This window comes from Hydra vulgaris, chromosome 06 (assembly GCF_038396675.1).
Source record: "Hydra vulgaris chromosome 06, alternate assembly HydraT2T_AEP".
Taxonomy (NCBI): domain Eukaryota; kingdom Metazoa; phylum Cnidaria; class Hydrozoa; order Anthoathecata; family Hydridae; genus Hydra; species Hydra vulgaris.
Window position 1 is genome coordinate 17,776,063 of NC_088925.1, and position 20,873 is coordinate 17,796,935.

At 28.1% G+C, this 20,873-nt stretch overlaps 3 protein-coding genes across 6 annotated transcripts in view; 2 read left to right on the forward strand and 1 right to left on the reverse strand.

Moving 5' to 3' along the window:
• Positions 1-3,911, reverse strand: part of LOC100201104 (uncharacterized) — a 29,017-nt gene extending 25,106 nt beyond the window's left edge. Inside the window, exons 1-2 of one of the 4 annotated variants that reach the window (XM_065799423.1) lie at positions 3,696-3,835; positions 3,362-3,619 (exon numbers count right to left, since the gene is read on the reverse strand). The gene's annotated coding sequence lies outside the window, so the exon portion shown is untranslated. Of the gene's footprint in view, positions 1-3,361; positions 3,620-3,695 lie in introns of those variants that run through there. The other 3 variants (XM_065799420.1, XM_065799421.1, XM_065799422.1) reach the window with 3 other exon arrangements.
• Positions 3,912-11,761: 7,850 nt separating this feature from the next.
• On the forward strand, positions 11,762-13,171 carry LOC136081693 (uncharacterized). The gene is made up of 2 exons (XM_065799424.1): positions 11,762-12,022; positions 12,139-13,171. Exon 2 carries the CDS (start codon positions 12,156-12,158, stop codon positions 13,164-13,166), a length of 1,011 nt encoding a protein of 336 aa, XP_065655496.1. The 5' UTR covers positions 11,762-12,022; positions 12,139-12,155; the 3' UTR covers positions 13,167-13,171.
• Positions 13,172-14,666: 1,495 nt separating this feature from the next.
• On the forward strand, positions 14,667-18,306 carry LOC136081694 (uncharacterized). Its single transcript, XM_065799425.1, has 9 exons — positions 14,667-15,001; positions 15,159-15,281; positions 16,016-16,135; positions 16,235-16,348; positions 16,582-16,653; positions 16,985-17,086; positions 17,285-17,490; positions 17,680-17,844; positions 18,019-18,306. The coding sequence occupies exons 1-8, from the start codon at positions 14,809-14,811 to the stop codon at positions 17,797-17,799; spliced, it is 1,050 nt and encodes a 349-aa protein (XP_065655497.1). The 5' UTR covers positions 14,667-14,808; the 3' UTR covers positions 17,800-17,844; positions 18,019-18,306.
• Positions 18,307-20,873: the final 2,567 nt, after the last annotated feature.

A 20,873-nucleotide genomic window follows, 5' to 3' on the forward strand; every position in this document is an offset into this window, starting at 1 on the left:
ATTTTAGTTTTTCTTATAAAAAGTTGTGTTTTTTCGTCACGGATGATATTCGGAAGTGTATTCCAAAGTTTAGGACTATAGTGGGATAATGCTCGATTACCAAAATGATTGCTGCATTTTGTTTACTTAAATTTAAGTGTTCTTTCCGACATTGAGTAGTGAAATAAATTGCATAATGATGTTGGTGCTTCCAGAATAATAGATTTGTGTATTATTAAAAAGGACCTTGAAATATATTCTTTCTCTAATTTTCAGCCAATGCAATTTGTTAAACTCCTAGTCATTTACATGATTTTCTATTCTAGTTTTGAACACCAGTCTTGCTGCACAATTTTGAAAAGACTGCAGTTTTTTTTAATAGTGACTTTTCAATTCCAAAGAAGGGAGTTGCAATAATCTAGCTGTGCAAATATTAGTGAACATACTATGGTGCACAAATCTTTGTGCGATAAGAATTGTTTTATTTTGGATATTTTGCTCAATAAAACATAAATAAATAAGATTGTTAAAACTGTAGCAGTTTTTAACAAACTTATTTATTTATGTTTTTAAAGATAACTCATTGACAAGTATTCGAAACGAGCTCTGGACAAATTTTCGCCTCACGGTAAGGAAGGAGAAGTTCTTCCTGGCTAAATGCACTTCCGCGGTGCTCTGTGACAAGACCGTTAGGACTTCTTGGGGCACCTAAAATAAAATTAAAAAAAAAAAAAAACAAGTATCAGCCCTAAACTTTTTTCTGAGTCAACAAGTCTAATGCATTCCTTGTTAATAAAAGTACCTTTAATAACAATATCTGTGCATTACATTGAGATAAAGGAAGGAATGCTTTTAGAGTTTGATGATCATCTGAGTATCCAAAAGTTTTAACATTGATTATGTTCAGATATTTGTATAGTGGTCTCATATAGATGTTAAAGAGTTTTGGACCTAGGACTGTACATTGTGGTGCTCCATATTTTACATTTTAGTTAATGGAATATGAGTTACCAATTTAACTTTTTGTGTACAGTTAACTAAAAATGATTTGAACCACTTGTGAGCTGAGTCAATTATACCTATTTCACTGGTTAATAGTCCAAGTAGTTTTTGCTGATCAATAGTGTCAAAGGCAGCACTTAGATCAAGTAACATTAGTACTGAATCAAAGAGTTTAAATATATCATTGGTAAGCTTAAGTAAAAGTGTTTAAGTTGAGTGATGTTTTTTGTACCCATATTGTTGTGGATAACTTAGTGGCACCGGTAATTGTTGGAAGGAACGTGCTAACACAATACTTCTTCATTGCTATCATTTTAAAGGAAGCAAAGAACCACTACAATTTTGTCAGGCAACAAAAAGCAAATGTATCATATACACATTAATACGTTGAATTTATATTGATAAAATTAAACTAATCGCTAAAACCTCACAACAGATTCACAAAAAGAACTTTTTCATAACAGATGAGACAAAGAATATGTTAAAACAATAAACAACTCAAGTAAGTGGTAGTTTTTGGTATGATTGATGTTTTGTAATAACAAGAAAAAAAAAATTGTCTTGTGATCAATTATTTGAATACAATTAATTTGCAAATTCCATTTGATTCATACCTAACACCCCAAATTGGTGACTTTATATCTAAAATAGCAATAAACTTTTATTAAAACCTTTATTACGACAATATAATTATCGGTAGAAAAGAACACAATAATAATCTTAGTTGCTACATATACACAAAGAAAAAATTAACTTTCAAAAAACTCATACCCAAGGCTAAAAAATAGTAGATTAAAAAGTAATAGGCTCCAGGCTAAAATATAATAGGTGTTTAGTCATAAAATCTCAAGAATTTTTTTCTTTTGCAGATCATAAGTCACTCAACACTCTTAAAGCTCCTGGAAATCAGAGACCAAAATAAAATAGAAATTTAAAGCCAGAGTCTTTTTGGGACCAGAATCGATGCCTCTGACACAGCACTAGAAGAAGCATTATTACAACAAGGCAAGCTCATGGCTTTTTTTACAAAAACATCAGGTACAAAAAAAAAACATCCACTCATTGACAAAATTAAAATGCTAAAAAACCAACAACAGTCTTATTCTATCATCTTAACTAACAATCTATTTTGTAGTTTTTTTTATTACTATTATATGTATTATCATTTAAAAGTTCTGTTGTTTTATACCTCAAAAGACATAAATCCTACTACAGTACTGTGTAGTTTGTTATTAACATGTAAGATAAGAAATTATCGATGATTAAAACATTTGGCAATGATGCAAAATAGTGGTATTAACTTTTTTTATTATTTTGCTTTTAAAAATCTGCTATGAAGTTTTAATAAAATTGCTTTTCTTTTCTCATAGCAAAAGTAAATAAACACTTTAAAGATTTTTTAAACACATTCAATAATTTTTAAATTTTTATTTAATATTTACATATTTGAATTTAAATTAAATTCACCTATGGATGCGCATTTAACACAAATTGGAACAACAGTTTGGTATATAAGATGTAATTTTAATAACTTATATTCTATAATTATAATAAATATAAATATTTAAATAAAGTAAATACCTATAAATAAAATATATACCTAAAGAATATCTATATTATATTTATTTATACTAATATTGTATTTACTTATAACTATAAAGTATTTATAAAAATTAATAATTTAATTATATAAAGTTATGATAATATTAACAATAAAATAAAAAATCACAATAAAAACCTAATAAAAACCTATTAAAAAAATCAAACAAGAAAATTTCATTAACTAACTTAAAGATAATCTTCTTTACTATTGAAGTAACTACTAGTGAACATTTTAATTCTCTACAGATGAGAAAATATAAAAGCTAAAAGATAATTTTATTTTATGCTGCTATTCTGCAACATTACAAAAACACGTTTTTATTAATTTTAGTTTACTTTTAAATGATAATAATAATCTAATACTAATGATACTTGTAAACAACAATAATTGCTGTGCTATAGGTTAAAGTATATCAACAACATCTACAATAAACACACACAAATAATTTTCTCATATTCAATATTATTAGTAATTAAATGAGGGTGACAAGACAACATATTTTTAATAGATACTTACAACTGTTTATTAACTTGTGAAAAAAAAAAAATTTAACAACTTTTTTTTAGCTATATCAAATGGCCATAGTTTAATTTTATTTTTAAACTTTGAGAAAATGTTAAAACCAAAAATAAAAATAAAGTTAAAACAAAAAAATTAAAATAAAAAAAATAAGATTCAACCAAATTGATATTGAACTTGAAATGTTAAATAATTTTAATACTATTAAAACGTTACTACAAATACTTATATTAAAACATCTATAGCTATACTACAGACCTGAAATAATAAGAGAAAAAATTCAAGCTAGATTTATTTTAGTTCAAATTTTGTTGTATCCATTTTTTCAAGTGTCATAAACAATGCTAAAACTGTAGACTAAGCCAAAATCATTCTATTCCAAAATCAAGTACTTATTGAAAATTATGTAAAAAACAAAATGAAATATCTGGTAAAAACTAAATCAATGTTTATGTTTAATGCGCCATGTTCAAAAGTGCGCCATTTTCTTGTTGTCCCCATTTTGTAAAATGGCATCTTAAAAAAATAATAAACCAACTAAAATTGAAATAACAATAATATTATTATCTTTTTACCAAACATTTTAACTTACTTGAAAAATTTACTTCAAATAACACTGAATATAAATATCATTTCCGATTTTAACGAAACGTGGAACAAAATTCACAAGGCGTTTTTCTTAAAATAACTGAAGTCACATCAGTTCTATAAAGTTTCTTTCACGCATCGTTTCCTAAAACTAATGCATAATTATGCAAGTTATAAATTAGTACATAAAAAAACAAACTATTTATAACAGCATAATTATAAGTCTTTGTATTATTTTGCGGAAGATTTATTTTGCGCGAAGTTCTGCTCTTTAAAAAAGTTATTCCAAAAGTTTTTTAAATATTTTTGAAGTCTTATTCAAATATTTTAAAGCTTATATATTTTTAAAAATGTTTATAGTTTTGAATAATGCTTAGGCAAGTTGTCTAGTTTGATTTGGTAAAATAATAAAGAAACGAAATAAGTCACTTATCTCGACCGCCAAAAAAAAAGGATATTTGCATTTATTACAATAAACATTTAAATGCCAAGAAGTTGTTTTCATCCTTTGCAAACATATAGATGCCATTTGCAAGCGCGCTAAGCCCGAGTAAATTGATTTTATTAAAACGGCAATAACTAAACTACTTTTAACTGCTCATCAACAAAAGTTGTTACTTTTCTTGTCAATTTTTAGGGCAAAAAATTTTTCAAATAGTCTAATATTTAAATAGATGATTTTCGTATATAGAATGTGGAAATGGAATTAAATCAAAATTTCTATTTTCGTGACTTAGTGCGTTTTGCAGATGATATGTAAACATACGAGAAAGCAAAGTGAAAAAAAAAACTTTCAGTTTGTTAGCTGATTTTGTATAAAAATTAATTTGCTTTTCGACCTTATACAACGTGATGAAGTTTTAATATTAAAAAAGTAAAAAAGAAATGCTTATGTTGATTAGACATAAAATAAATTAACTTAGTGATATGTATAGCAATTAACTTTGCTTCAAATATATTATTAAAGAGCAAAAAGATTTTCTATAACTACTTGTGTTCTTGGGTCTTTATAATTAACTAAACTACTTTTGCATTATTGTTTTCAAACAAAGTAATATATTTTATTGTTTTCAAGCAAAGTAATATATTTTATTGTTTTCAAGAAAAGTGATATGTTTTATTGTTTTCAAGCAAAGTAATATACTTCATTGTTTTTAAGCAAAGTAATATATTCTATTGTTTTCAAGCAAAGTATTATGTTTTATTGTTTTCAAGAAAAGTAATGTTTAAATGTTTTCAAGCAAAGTAATATATTTTAATGTTTTCAAGCAAAGTAATATACTTTAATATTTTCTAGCAAAGTAATATGTTTCAATGATTTCAAGCCGAAAGAAGAAAGACAAGAGGATTTTTCTCCCTTGAAAAGCTTGAAAAGTAAACAAAAAAGTTTAAAAAAGAGAAAAATTAATAGTGTTTTTCTAAATAACAGAATAACTAGAAAACAGTTGCCAATCCATTGGAACAGCCTGCAGAAGATATAAAATTTAACGCAGCCGCGGTGTAGTGGTTAGAGTTCTGACTTCAGAACTGAAGGTTCATAGTTCGAAGCCAGCAATACATGTATCATTGATAAGGAAGGAGGTGTGAACTTCCTGATTAAATGCTATTCCACAGTGCTATGACAAGACTGTTTGGAGTTCTCATAGCACCTAAAAAACAAATAATAATGAAAAAGAAGATATAATCAATGATAAGTTAAACCATGATCTATTGCCAGTTCATCAAAATTAAATTTTCCCTTTTATAAATCTAATCAACTTTTGATTAAACATGACGACTTTATTTCTCTTTTTATTTCCTAGTGTTTAAAAATTTAATGTGTAACAGCATTTGGTTGTTTTGTAAAGAATATTAAACTTGAATACCTTGATGAAAACACAAATGGATTTTTAAAACAATTATTTATCAAAGTGTAACGTGTGAAATTACATACCGAAAACAGGGTAACTGATAGGTTTTTGAGCATTTTTGCTAAATAAGTCTCAATTTTTTGTTATATTTTTTTTTTACTGATATAACATTATACCTCTATTTAATATGATTCCATTATAAAAAGAAAAAGTTTTCTGCTCTACTATATTTTTATTAATTCTTATTAATTTAACCTTCCTCACAAGTGTCATTAATAGTTTTTTTGGAATCCTACTAAATTAGAACACAATATTAAAACAAATTTATAACTTTTCACTGGTAAAATTATCAATTAAAAAAAAAATTGGGTTATCAAATATATCCTCAGAATGGACAAAAAAATAAAAATATTTCAAATGGTAACATATCAAGTTACGTTAAAAATAGCTATTCAATATATCAATAGCATTACATAAAGTAAATATTTAACATAATTAGCAATTATAAAATAATAGTAACACTAGGAGTAATCTCCATTAGTTGTTTATTTACATTTAAAAATAAAGAAAAGTCAAAAGAAAAACTAAAAAATCAGATTCTGTAAAGTTAAATATATCTTTGAGAGACATTCACAAATCAAAAATAACTTAAGAACAGGTATCAAAATTTGACTAGTAATTAAGAAGTACTATGTAGTGTTAGGGGCGTTCAAAAAAATAAAATTTTCAAAACGCAAATACACAAGAAGCCAAATTTGGGGCAAGTATAAAAAAAATAAGATTTAAAAAAAAAATTCCTGAAATATTGACACTTACCTCGGGCTCAAGCGGCAAAACTTACCTCGGGCTCAAGCGGCCGCTTATATTGACACTTACCTCGGGCTCAAGCGGCAAAATATTGACACTTACCTCGGGCTCAAGCGGCCGCTTTGTGCGGCCGTGGCGCAGTGGTTAGAGCGCTTGCTTTATAAGCAGGAGATCCAGGTTCGAAACGAGCTTTGGACATATTTCGCGTCACGGTAAGGAAGGAGGCGTGAACTTCCTGGTTAAATGCACTTCCGCGGTGCTCTGTGACAAGACCGTTAGGACTTCTTGGGGCACCTAAAAAAAAATTTAAAAAAAAAAAATACCCCGAAAAATGCCCCAATTTGTTCCTAAATTATTTGGCTTTGAGCGCAAGGTAAATCTCAATATTTTGTAAAAAATAATTTTCTATCGGGATCATAATGGTTTTAAGTTTTTTTTAGATTGTTGTGTATCGTAGTTTTTTCATAATTATTGTTTATATTAAAAAATAATTTCACAAAATAATATATCAGCGCAAATGCGCAAAAAAGAATTTTGCGCAAATATGCAAAAAAAAGATTTTTTTTTTTTACATAAATTATGCGAAATCTTATTTTTATCTTAAAGAACACTTATGAAAAAACCAGGATACGCAACAATCTAAATAAAAAAATTGGACCATTATGATCACATTATAAAAAAAAATTCCAAAAATATTGAGGTTTACCTGACGCTCAAAGCCCAATAATTTAGGAACAATTTGGACATTTTTCGGGTTATTTTACCGCTTGAGCACAAGATAAACGCTAATATTTTTGAAATTTTTTATATTTGTTATCGCATTATTTTTATATTTGCCCAACTAGTTATAAAAACATATGTTTGAAGAAATAGATGTTAATGTTCTTAAATAAAATGCTCTAAGAGCAATTATTTACTTAATGCTTCTGATATCTGCTCATAGCATATCTGATACACACGATTAATAGGATGTACCATTACATTAAGCATGTGTATAATACAGCAAACTGTAGCTGGTATCTATTATTTGTCTTCGGTGGTTCAAGAACTTTTAATATGTATGAGAAAGGTAGAGCAACAAAAAAGGCTTCCGGAACTGGATATTTAATCAGATTTTTGGATCCTTTAGTTTTTTTAGGAACTTTATATTAAGAATTTAGGGAAATTAAAACAGATGTTATTTTCCAAGCATGCTTTCATGATACCAGATGAAAAACGTGAAGCTAAATTATTTCCAATAACAACCTTCATTCATGTAATAGCTGCTGTTTCAGGTGTAAATATATCAGTTACCCAATGCTATAATTTTCCAGAGTCGAACCAACCAGATTTTTAATTGTAGAACTTATTTCCAGGAGGGTCGCCACTTGTTTACTCTTTGTAGCAGTTTGCATTGTTGTAAACAACCATGAGAGAAAGAAACTGACGAGGCACACTCCTACAGTACATAGTACTAACAGTTCCTTTCGAATAATGCATCTTTCTTTCTACGTGTTTAGGGCAAAGTTAACAAATTACTCTTTTAGAGCCAGGGTTATTGCTCACATTTGTCTCATCATAGTTGAATATATTAACGGGTTATAACTAAAAAACGGTAATAACTTAGAAGAGGCATAACTCCCTTGGTTCATGAGATAAAAACTTAATTTAAAAAAGAAAAAAATAGTTTTTAGGTGGGCAATTTATTTGCATATTAATTTTTTTTATCAAACCATTACATCTTACATAGTCGGCGCCGAGTTGACTCAGAAAGGCGCTGTACAAGAGATTTTTCCATTTTAGAAAGACAATACTTTATTCTATTGCGCGATTTCTCAAGATTATCAGCTTTCCGATTTATCTCATACAGTTTTCCTTTGAGAATACTCCAAAAAATCTTCAATTGAACGACATTCAGGCACAATTGCAGGGTTATCTTCTTTTTTGACAAAAACAATATTTTTCTCATTCATGTAGCTTTGTACAGAATTTGCGTAATGAGACGATGTCAGATTAGGCCAAAATATGTATTTGCCATCAATATAATGCTTTTTGATAAATGGATAATGCTTTTTGATAAATGGAATTAGTTTGTTTTTAATACAATCATTTTAGTAGACTTCTTGGTTGATTACAAAGCCACTTTCTCTGAATATTGGCAAAGATACTCTTTTATCCGAAGAGCAAATCCAAACGAGTAATTTCTTTTCATATTTTGCATTGGGGTTGAATTTGACATTTGTTGGTGTTTGAGAAACATGACTTGAATAATAAATATCATTTCTATTAATTTTTAGTGGTTAAATATGAAGTACGACTCGTCGTCAAGGATTAACAATTTATTGGCAGAAATTCGATACAGTCGACCGCACATCGTTTGAGCTGTCTAATGTTTTGCTGATATATACTTGGGCACACTTAAATTTAAAAACTGCTTGCGTTTATGATATGCCGTCTTTGTGATCAAGCATTGTTTTAAGTCTTTCGATGTTCCTTTTTGTTATTATTTTAGCAGTACCACATTCAGGGACTCTCTGGTGCCCAGAATTATTTTGAGCGCGTCAAATAACGGTATAGATAGTGTAAATTGAAATTTCTTTAGCAAGAAAGCGAACAACTGTAAACTTTTTACAAACGGTCTCAACGGGTTTCTTGTTTTTTTTTCAATTTTTTCTGTAATTTTCTTTGTAAAGAATTGAAAATACTACAAACTAGGTAAGATTGCAACTATAATTATTATGAAGTATGTTACATAACTTTGTCTTCAAAGTCATTGCCGTTTATTTAGTTAGTTTTTAAAGTTTAAAAAAAAAATTATATTTTGGTGATTTTTTATTTATTCATTTTGGTAAGAAACATTTATTCTTCATGTGGTTTTATTTACCATAAGAATAACGCATTAGGTGCTAATAAGCTTATCTTTAAAAATAAATAAGCAATAATTTTCAAAAAACTAAATGATATTATATTACATCTATGGTATTATTTTACATCTTAAAAAAAATTGTTATTAAAAATACTTTGACGGTACTCATACCTCTGACTTTCATTTAATAAAAAACTGCCTGCAAAACACCGAAAACCGAAGATGTTGCTTTTTCATCATCAGCAGCACCATCTCTCGAACCAGAACCTGAAAAACTTAAAGAGAAGATACTAGGTCAAAATTATGAAATTAGACTCTAAGTAAAGTGTAGTACAAAATTTTCTATTGACCTTAAGTATTATTTGCAACCTGATCTTTACTAGCCTCATCAGCCTAACGGTTTTAAAGGTAACATTTCTAAATACCTAGTAGACGCTATCAGGCGCGGATACAGCATTTTTTGATGTTTAAGATACCTAACTTCCAGATATGAAGCAAATTCCAAAAATTTGCATGTTTATACTTATATCAAAAAGAATGCTTTGCAAAAAATTGCAATGATTGGAGCCTGGGAACAAAAAACCCTAAAATTTTAGCTAAACCTGTCTCAAACGTGAGAGCAACAAGTTGATTAAATAATTTTTATACTATTTTATCTTAACTAAATCTATATTTGCCGATAAATTTTAAAATTCATACAATAATATTTAAGCGTTTAAAAGCTATGACCATAAAAAGTTTAAACCCCCTCAATTTGAGGGGTAGCAAATTTAATAAAGCCATAATTGTTGAAAGCTAAAAGATTATTGTGTGAATTTTAAAGTTTACCGATAAATATAAACTTGGTTTAGAATAGTAAAAAAAATATTTTATCGACTTGTTGCTCTCATCCTATTTGATACAATCATAAATATACAAATTTTTAGAGTTTGCTCCATGTCTGAAAGTTAGGTATCTTAAACATCAAAAAGCGCTGCATCCGTGCCTGACTATGGTTATCATATTCACCTCAATAAAAAGGTGCTTTGGATATTTTATGCTTTATTTCCACAACCAGTTTGAAATATCAGCATTTTCTAAAGCACAAACTACTAAAAAAATGCACGAAAATGTTTAAAAATGGGGGGAAAAACTTTCATAAAGATACCTACATAAAAAATATATATATATAAAACATTAGATAAGATAACTAAAACAATAGACAAATAAAAAGCCCACTTAAAGAAAAATTTTATGAAAGGGAGAATAGCCCATTGAAGAGCATTAAAAAGTCTGTTGGAATGTGTCACCAAATAAAATCCCTTCTAAATTGTCAAATATTATGACTAGTGTCATTAATTCAAATAATTATTTCCTTTAAAGAATTATGCACGAATTATTTCCTTGTAATTTAAGTTACTATTTCCTTGATTTTAATAGTTTGTAGTTAATAATATTTGTAGGTATGTTAATGAACTTTTATTCAATATATATATTCAGATTAAATTTTGCGATATGGATAGTTTGATTTAGTAAACTTGGATTAAGTGAATTGCCACAATGTCAAATCAAGCAAAGGCTCACAATGAAAACCGAAAATTGTGTGCTTGTAAGTAGATCAAATATGTCAACGGTACGAGACAAAGATTATTATCAGTGATTCTCGGGTGTCACAAATTGTGTAGAACAATTTCGCGCAGAAAACAAAAGGGAATAGAAGTTATACTCCCTCCTTTGTTTAATTTTAAATTAATATAAGTGAGACCTGAAACAAGAGCAGGGATGGCAATCCCGGGATTCTGTACAAATTGTTTATCCCGAAATCTCAGGATTAGTCTCCGAAATTTCCCGGGATTTCAGGATTGTCATAAAAAAAGTAAAAGTGCAAAAAGTTTATTCCTAATTTGTAAACAAGTAAAGAAGAAAAGTTTGTACATCATAAAATGTAAACATAGGCTTTGGCACAGTAGCTGTTTGGGTTTGTAGCCGTTTATTCTTTTCGCAATATTTTCATTTTATTCTTTTTCTGTACTTTATCGAAAATACAAACTAAAAACATTATTGCTTATCTGAAAAAATATGTAAGATTAAACATCGAAAAATGTATATTTAATATAATATTAGAACTAATATATTACTAAAAATAAATAAAATTTTAGCGCTTGCTGATGGGAAGATCAAAAATTTTCGCAGAAATCGACCTCTCTGGCTCTTGTAAATGTACAATTAAATACTCGACAATCAAACAACGGATTAAAGAAACTGGTCACAACTGTAGACCAAACATCAAGCATCAAGATGGTAGAGCGAAAGTTTTATAAGAATTTTTTAAGTGATTCCTTTACCAGCAGTGACTTAAAAATTACCGACGGAAATGGAAATTCTGGTACAGTTAGTGTTGCTGCTCACTGCAATGATTAATCAGTCTTACCCCAACGGGCATTTGCTGATTTAAAATTGGTTTAGATTACGTTTATATGACATTTACGCCGTTCTAAACGTTTAGGAATCTATTCTAAACGAGTACTGAATGTTTAGTTAGCGTTTAAAAGCTAAATCGCACAGTTTCCGTACGGAACTAATTAAGTTATATAACTTAATTAAGTTCGCACAGAAGGAGTCGGACATTTTGAATCTTTTATTATGTATTAAAACTATAAATTTATATGAATCTTAAATTATGTAGTTTGTGGTTTAAAAAAAATAAAATAACTTTTTATTTGGTAGTAACTAAATTGAGTTAACGGATGTTTTAGGGATATAATCCTTTTGATAATATTATCAATTATTTCATCAATGTTTCATAATAATAATATATATTATAAAAGGAGGATACAAATTGATAATTAGGTAATTTATAACTATGAATGGCAATTGATTTGGTTAATAATTTTGCTTTCTTTTTAATTCTATTTTATTACCTATTATTTTACATCATCTGATATTTTGTTTTATTGATTCTTTAGATTCATTCGTATGAGTTATGAGTGCAAAAGCAGAGTATATGCGAAAATATAGAAAGGTTGTTAAAGATGCAAATAGTTGCTGTGAATGTGAACCTCCTGGGTTATCAAATTCTTTAACAGATGCAGAAAATGTGTGTGGTTTATCTTCTATTTCAGATAATAGCACTAACTATATACTTAATAATGATTCCTATGAACTTGACAATGACATAGTACAACCTCATAGTAGTTCTGATGATGAAAATTATTGTGATATTGATGATATTGATATTGACATAATACCGCCCAATAGCAGCTCAGACGATGAACATTATTGTGATATGGAGCTTGTTGACAATGGATCTTTTCAATACAATCTAGCTCAATGGGTTGTAAATGCAAAACTCACACGTTTATCATGTAATGGATTACTAGCCTTGTTGAGAAGATATGGGTGCGAGCTGCCTAAAGATAGTCGAACTCTTTTGCAAACACCTCTAGCTATACAAGTTCAGGAAAAGTGTGGTGGCCAATACATTTATTTTAGCCTTACCAAATGTTTACAGAATGCAATAAATCACGACATTTGCAGCGATGTACTCAATCTGCAAATAAATGTTGACGGTATACCATTGTTTAGATCGTCTACAAGGCAATTTTGGCCGATTCTCTCTGCTGTTAATCATAATTCACCCATGATTGTTGCTTTATATCAAGGAGATAGTAAGCCAAATTCTGTTAATGAGTTTTTAAAGGATTTTATAGATGAGTATAAGTTTTTAAAGTGTAATGGTGTCACTCATAATGGTAAAAATTACACAGTTATTTTGCACTCAGTTATTTGTGATGCTCCTGCAAGATCTTTTCTGAAAAATATTGTTGGTCACAATGGCTTGCATGCATGTGAACGTTGTCTTGCTGTTGGTACGTCAACTAACAGGCGAACCACGTTTGTTTCTCCTGATTGCTTCAATGCTGGAAGGCGCACAGATGACAGTTTTAAAAATCTTGAATTCCTAGGAAGTCATCAACATGGAGCTTCACCTTGAAATGAAATAACAGACCAATGTATCAGCATATTCCCACTTGACTATATGCATTTGATCTGCTTAGGTGTCATGCGTCGTATACTTCAAGCTTTGAAAAAAGGTGATAGAAAAGTTAAGTTAAGCAACAATAACATATTGCAAATTTCGGAAAACCTTTTGGATCTACGAAAATGCATACCAAGTGAGTTTGCTAGACGCCCTAGATCTTTATTGGACCTAGATAGATGGAAGGCCACTGAATTCCGGCAATTCTTATTATACACAGGGCCTGTTGTCTTGAAAGGAATTTTGGATCCTGAGCGTTACAAACATTTTTTAACACTTTCTGTCGCTGCATCAATTTTGCTCACACCATCAAACGACAGAAGAAATAACATGTTGAACTATGCAAAAGATTTGCTTAGACATTTTGTTGAAAATTCTCAACAATTATATGGTAATTATTTTGTTGTGTATAATATTCATCATTTGCTGCATATAGGAGATGATGTAGAATTTTTTAATTCACCGCTTGATAATATCAGTGCTTTTCCCTTTGAAAATTATTTGCAAACGTTAAAGAGATATGTGAGAGGTTCTTCAAATCCTGCTGTACAAGTAGCAAAAAGAATTCAAGAATATGAAAACGTCCATAAATACTCTGACATTGCAAATGCAACAAACCCAGTTTTTAAATTATCAACAGCGTATAGAGATTCGTTTGCTCAACTAAAAAATAGACAGTTTGTAGAAATATATGAAGTTCAAAAAGATTCATGTATGTGTTATATATTCAGTTTTGCTAATTTGCATCCATTCTTCATTGAGCCATGCTCCTCTGACCTCCTAGACATTTATTTTGTGAACAATCATTATAAGCATTCAAAATCAAAAAATGTGAAGTTTACAGAAATTGAGAGAAAGGTTCTAAAGCTTCCCTGTAATGGCGGTTTTGTGTTGATGCCTCTTCTTCATTCAAATGAGTGTTAAATTATTTTACTAATTATTTTATTATGGTTATCACTCTTATTTTATTATGGCTTTATCACTCTAATTAGTTGTTATTATGTTTTATGTACATATGTTTAATATGCTTAATATGTTTTTTAATTTAATGAAGATGTTTAATTGTATATTAGCAATAGGACTGAATTTCTTTAGCTATATATTTTTTATCTTACTATTTATATCATATTCATATTCATATCAGCTATATATTTTTTATCTTCATATTTAGAGGAAGTCTTTTTTTTTTTTAATTTTATTTGGTGCAAGTCAATTTGTTAATCTATTTAAGTTATATTAGATTATGAGTATATTTTCCTTTGTTTTTATTTTAACTTTTTAATATTTAAAAAAATATTATTTTGCTTTGATTTCATTTACTTTTATTGTAAATCTTAACATTAATTATAATAATTAAAAAGATATTATTCTTTTAGATTTTAAAGAGTAATAAATATATAGAAAATTTTTTATAACGTTCTCTTCTGCTAATAATTTCTCTTGATGTCTTGTTTAGCTGGAGCAAGTGTTAATAATAAGTAAACAAATATATCTATAAAATAGTATTGTATAGTATGTATTAGTAAATGGCTAAACTTATTTAAAACACTTTTAACACAGTTTTTACAAATAAAAAGAGTAATAACATTTTAGCAAAATGTCATATCACCGGGCTGTTTGGTTAGAAGACAATCGTGAAGAAGAAGGAGTCTTGCCTTCCGCATGGGTGCAAGGAAAAGTAGTGATGTGGCCACCATCCAAAATGAATGCGTTTAAGTTAATGAAGGAAGGGGTAAAACCTAATGAAAATTGGCGGCTTTTTAGACTAATAAAAATAAAAATTACGTCAGGTTTGGTGTTTATTTTTTGACAACAGCTTCATATATTATTGAGTTGTTATATTTTATAATTTACATTTGTAAAATGTTAAATAATTTATCCATTACTTGTTAAAAAAATTTACTTGGCAATATCTGCTTTGGATAAGTTTTGTTATTTATTTTACAGATTGCTACGAGGATTGTAATAGTTACAATTTAACAACAGAAACTGAAGAAGAGGATCAGCTGAAGAATGATCAGCAGTTAACAAAAAAGCGCAAGCGTGCTGACTTTGCAACTTTTTTTGAAGGTTCTTTTTAATTAGTTTATGTTTATATCATCATTATTGTTTTAGCGTCCTTGTTTCCGTGCTTGCACGGGTTGGACGTTTCTCATAATGCCATTTCTCCAACATACACTGTCTTGAACATCTTCTTTCCTTAAATGTAGCTTTTTCATATCATCTGAAACACACTCTTTCCAAGTTATTCTGTTTCTACCTCTACCTATTTCTCCTGAAACTTCTAACTATATAGATAATAATGTTACAAAATATATAAACTGCCAAATAATATATAAAAAATATATTAACTACCAAGTAATTAATAATTTATAATTTTGCATTATTCTAATTGAAATAAAACTTATTTTTTCATTTGGAGTTAATATTACTAACGCTAATTTATACAATTATATTAAAACATTTTTTTTATAATATCAGGCGAGAAAAAAGTAGATGTTAATGTTAATGCAAAAAGTAAGAATATTGACAAGTTAGCTAATTTGTTACAATAAACATAATAATAAGTATGATGTAAGTAGGAGCAAAGAAATAATATTTATAATCAGGGCTTTGATGTTGGTGCTACCAACAGCTAGTAATTTTATAAGAAGTGGAGCAGTAGCTGAAGTATTTGAACCTCTGCCTTAAGCCCTGGTGATAATAATAGCCATAGCATTATTATGTGTATGTGTTTTTTAATAAAACAGTTATTTATAATAATTTTTTACATTTACTGTAGTTGTAATTTATTTTTAAAATAGTCAAACTATCTGCATTTCCACAGCCACCTGCTAAACTAAGAAAAATGTTAGCATTAAACAGTTCGTTGAACAAAAAGATTGTGGATATGGTACCACAAAATTTCAAAATTGATCAAGCATGTAAGTTGTCTTTATTAAATTGTCTTTATTTCTTTGAATACTAATAGTAATTTGTTACGATTATATTTCAAACAATATAAGTTAGGATTTACATTTTAGATAAACCTTCGCCGCTTCAACAGTCACCTGGTCTCTTAAGCAGTAATTCCAAGATACCTTTATTCAAATCAAGCATAGCTACAATAACAAAAGACAATAATATTGATCAATCAAGTAAGATGTCTAAATTTATATCTTTGATATAGACCTTCTTCACTTATAGATTGACCTAGTAATTTTTATTACTTATGAACATATTTAGTGTCATTTTCCTTTTAAGATAAACGTGCAAAGCAATTTTTTTAATTAATTTACATTGAAAATAACTTTGCAAGCATAATTTAACTATATAGTTGTTGACATTGTAGCTAACCAATCAGTCCTATCAAACTCTCTTTTTTTGTTAGCCCGGATATTAAATTCAAAGATACCAATATACAGGCGCAGAGCTGCCATATCGAAAGACAATGTACTATCAAGTAATATTTAATTTTTCACTTTAATTGCATTTATGATTTTGATTTATAAATTATAATTATTAGGTTTATTCAAGATTTTTACCTAAAGAAACCATTTTCTCATTTTGTTTTAGTACCATTTATGTCTCTCAAACACTCTCAACTTATTTTGATATTAGTTAATATTTGTATATAGTATGTTGTTGTATAGTATAGTAATTAAGGTCTGACGTATAAACTGCAAAAATGTAATGTTTTATAAAAAAAAATATTTATAAATATTAAATATAATGCTTTTTATATATAATAAATATTTAAAAAGCCTGTACTTGTATCGTTATTTTTATTGCAGTGAAACTCTCAGTACCACCTTTTCAATTGAATAAAAAGTTTCATTCAAACAAGATATTGAGTGTATTAACTGCTCCTCAAGAAAATGAAATGGATAATGGGAGTAAGATATCAAACCTTATTTATTTACATATTATTTAATAACATATTTTCTAATTTGAGTGCTTTTTTTTTACGGTGGACACTGCAGTTGCCCTGCAGTTAAGCAAATTATCTGTTATCAACCTATAACTGCAAAATATGGAAAGTTATAAGTTTATTTTTTTTATTTTTATTATATAAATAAATTTATATTTTACAGAGTTTCAGCGAAAAGTTCTCTATCAATTATCAAATATGGCCAACGAAATTAAAGTTTTACGGATAGCAGTGGAAACGATGACGATACCAAGTTTAGAGCCTGTTGCTCAAGTCCATCTAGAGGTTATTGGTGGAGCTATTGGAACATTGGATGGGTACAGTAATTTAGAGGAGCAATGTGGAGTTCTTGCTAATCGAACAATTTTAGTAAGTGTATAGCTAAATATTTTTATCTTTACTTTCAGAAAAGACAACCAGAAAAGTTTTAAACGTATATAAAATGTTATTTTTGATGTCACAAAATATATTTTACTTTTACTAAGGTGGATTGACTTTTATTCTAATTGGAATCTTATATCTAATAAAATGTAGCGTTTATGAATAATTTCTTTGTAGATTCGCCTTCTTTCACGAATTGGAGGATCATCAATTAAAGATACTTCAAAGAATCTATTGAAAAGACTTTTTACAAATTTTGTTATGTCTCATTTGAGTATGGATGGAAAGGTTCTCTGAGAAAGCTTCCGTTTAGAGACACTGCTCTGTGTCAACTTGTTGTCGGTAAAATATGTGTATTTTTTATTTTTTTAAATAAAATTAAATTTAAATTCAGTGTAATTTATATCTACTCAGTGTACACTGTACTAGTTTAACAAAAATTTAAATCTATAAAACTATGGCTTTATAAAATTGTTGAATAAATGATTTAGATTGAGTTATTTTTATTATTTGTAGAATGTGTTTTGAAACGAGATTGTACGTCTTCTGTATCAGAAATACATTCGTGTATTGGTTCCCACCTTAGAATGGCTCCCTTCCGATTAGGTGGAACTGGGAAAGGCTATGCACATATTTTCAGTTTTCAGGACGCAGAGGCTGGTTTGCTTGATTCCACCAAAGACGACGCTGATCGACCTGGAGACGATTGTGATGATGACGATGATGATGACGATAATGCAATATAATACTTAAAATTTATGTACATTTATTTTTGACTAATATATAAAAAAAATATATTTTTAACGTTTGATTTGTTTATGACTTAGATAACGCGCTGCAACGTTTAACTTTACGGCGCTAATTTATTTAAAGAAGCACAAATTAAAGAAATTTGAATTTATAAAATTCGGAATGCTTTCAAAACGAAAGATTTAGATTGAATTTAAAGAACGTTTAAAACTAACCATTTAGATATAGTTTAAATGGAACATTCGATTGACCTACGTTCTAGATCGAAACTAAATTAAATCTAAACGTTTAGGAAGAACACTAACTAAACGTTGATTAAATGTTCCAATGCCCGTTGGGACGAATCATGTTATTCAATCCCGCAAAATTTCTGATGGATATTTCGTTAAGCTTGGAATTGATGGTAGTAAAAGTTTTCTCAAGTTTTGACTTTTTGGTCAAGGTATAACCTAAGGACTTATGGTCAAGGTGAAAAAAAAAAAAAAAATTATTTAGAGTCCATAGAAAGATTGTCCAAAGAAAGATAATTCATAACTGATCTGAACAGTAAGCATGTTTAAAGAACTGCTACCGTTATTCAATTTATTAGATTAGGCAGCAGAAAATCATAGCTTTATAATATACATTTTAACTTAATCCTTAACTGCTGTTATTAATTATGAATTTTAAAATTGCATGTAAAAATATTGAAGAGTATTCGACTAAAAGAGTATATTATGTTATTTTGAATAAATTTTTTGTGGAGAAAATCAAAGACCATGTTTTACAATTTATTCAAATGCTATTTGATGGTAATGTAAAATTTTAATGTAAAAAATTTATGTAATTATTTTTTCACTTCATTTCGAAAGTCGATTCAAGAAGATTTCAAGAAGATTTCAAGAAGATTTCAAGAAGATTTCAAGAAGATTTCAAGAAGATTTCAAGAAGATTTCAAGAAGATTTCAAGAAGATTTCAAGGACCAATAAAAATTCTTTTATAAGAAATGTTTTTATTTTGTTTTACCAACTAAAAGCCTTTTTGCCAGGTTTTGCACTTTGGCAGTAGTTTATACTTATTGCAAATATTTACACTTTGCGTAAGCCAATTCAAACCACGCTTTAAATATTTTTGTATATCGAATAAAAATAGTCCATGCAGTAATAAAACAATTATAATAAAAATTGTGGATATTACATAGTAGAAAACTTATGTAACCACTATTTTAAAAATAATAATTGAATATCTCAGTAATTGGTAACGTTATCTCAGTAATTGGTAACGTTATCTAAGTAATTGGTTTCGAAGTCTAAGTAGCATAAAAGTAACCAAATATAAACTAAAATATAATATATTAATAATATATTATATTTTAGTTATTATTATAATATATTATAATAAATGCCATAAATCTATAACCAGTGAACCAAACTAAGTTATATTTTATCCAGAGTTTGGTGTGGTCATATGCTACATTTTTACAAATTTGTATCAAATTATATTTAGTGGTTCTCATTCTACAAGTGTTTGTATTGTTGCACTTAAATTATTGTTGTTTAGTAAACGTTTAATGGTATATATATATATATATATATATATATATATATATATATATATATATATATATATATATATATATATATATATATATGTATATATATATATATATATATATATATATATATATATATATATATATATATATATATATATATATATATATATATCCGCTGCACGGAACTCGAACGATGGATTACAATATGTCGCGCTCTCGAATCTCCGAGCTTGTAAGATGTATTTCCAAGGTAGAATATATTGCCAAGAGCGCACTATTATATGAATTATAAACGTTGTATACTAATTTTAGAGTGGTTTCAATTATTTTCCAGGCATACATAAATGTTTTAATAACAGCCAAAAATTATTAAACTCGAGTTCACTCGTTGAACATCGAAGGCATGCAAATAGTTGAAGATTTGTCCACAATGTATTGCAACGACGCTGTTGCGCCAAAATTAACTTAAAAGATCAGCAATGGAATCGTATTTGTTCTTTGCTATTTTTTACCAGACAATTATCATTGCTTTTAGTGACTTTGATTTTTAGCGTAGAAATATATATATATATATATAGGCGCTACTGCAGTTTCTCCCCCTCTTTTTTTTTTATTGCTGATTATGATAGAGAATTTTATGCTGATTAAGAATCGTATAAAAACTTAGGTCTGAAAATCAACAGAAAGTGCTCTAAATCGCTGTTGAAGTTTAAAAAATTACACTAAAAAAACCCCCTAATATTTGCCATTTTTTTCACACTCGGTTCTAATTAAAATCCTTTTCAAAAATGAATTTAAAAAAGCCTGGTTTATATCAACAATGAAAAGCAAAACTGTTAAAAAATGCTGAACGCATCATTTTCTGATTTATCTCTGGCCCAATCCCTAACCATGTCCCAAATCATGTACGTTTACTCGCGCCGATCCCTATTTGTCAGTCGATGTATGTACATTCAATTGCGCACTCTATTTTGTAGAATATTGAGCACTCTATTTTGTAGAATACATTTTAAAATTGTTTGAATATATATATATATATATATATATATATATATATATATATATATATATATATATATATATATA

Bases quoted from the DNA above. Each gene is read 5' to 3' on its own strand.
- LOC136081693 (XM_065799424.1), top strand. From the start codon at position 12,156: ATGAGTGCAAAAGCAGAGTATATGCGAAAATATAGAAAGGTTGTTAAA.
- LOC136081694 (XM_065799425.1), top strand. From the start codon at position 14,809: ATGTCATATCACCGGGCTGTTTGGTTAGAAGACAATCGTGAAGAAGAA. The intron at 15,282-16,015 runs GTTCTTTTTAAT...TTTTTAAAATAG, and splicing joins CTTTGCAACTTTTTTTGAAG to TCAAACTATCTGCATTTCCA. The intron at 16,654-16,984 runs GTAATATTTAAT...TTTTTATTGCAG, and splicing joins GAAAGACAATGTACTATCAA to TGAAACTCTCAGTACCACCT.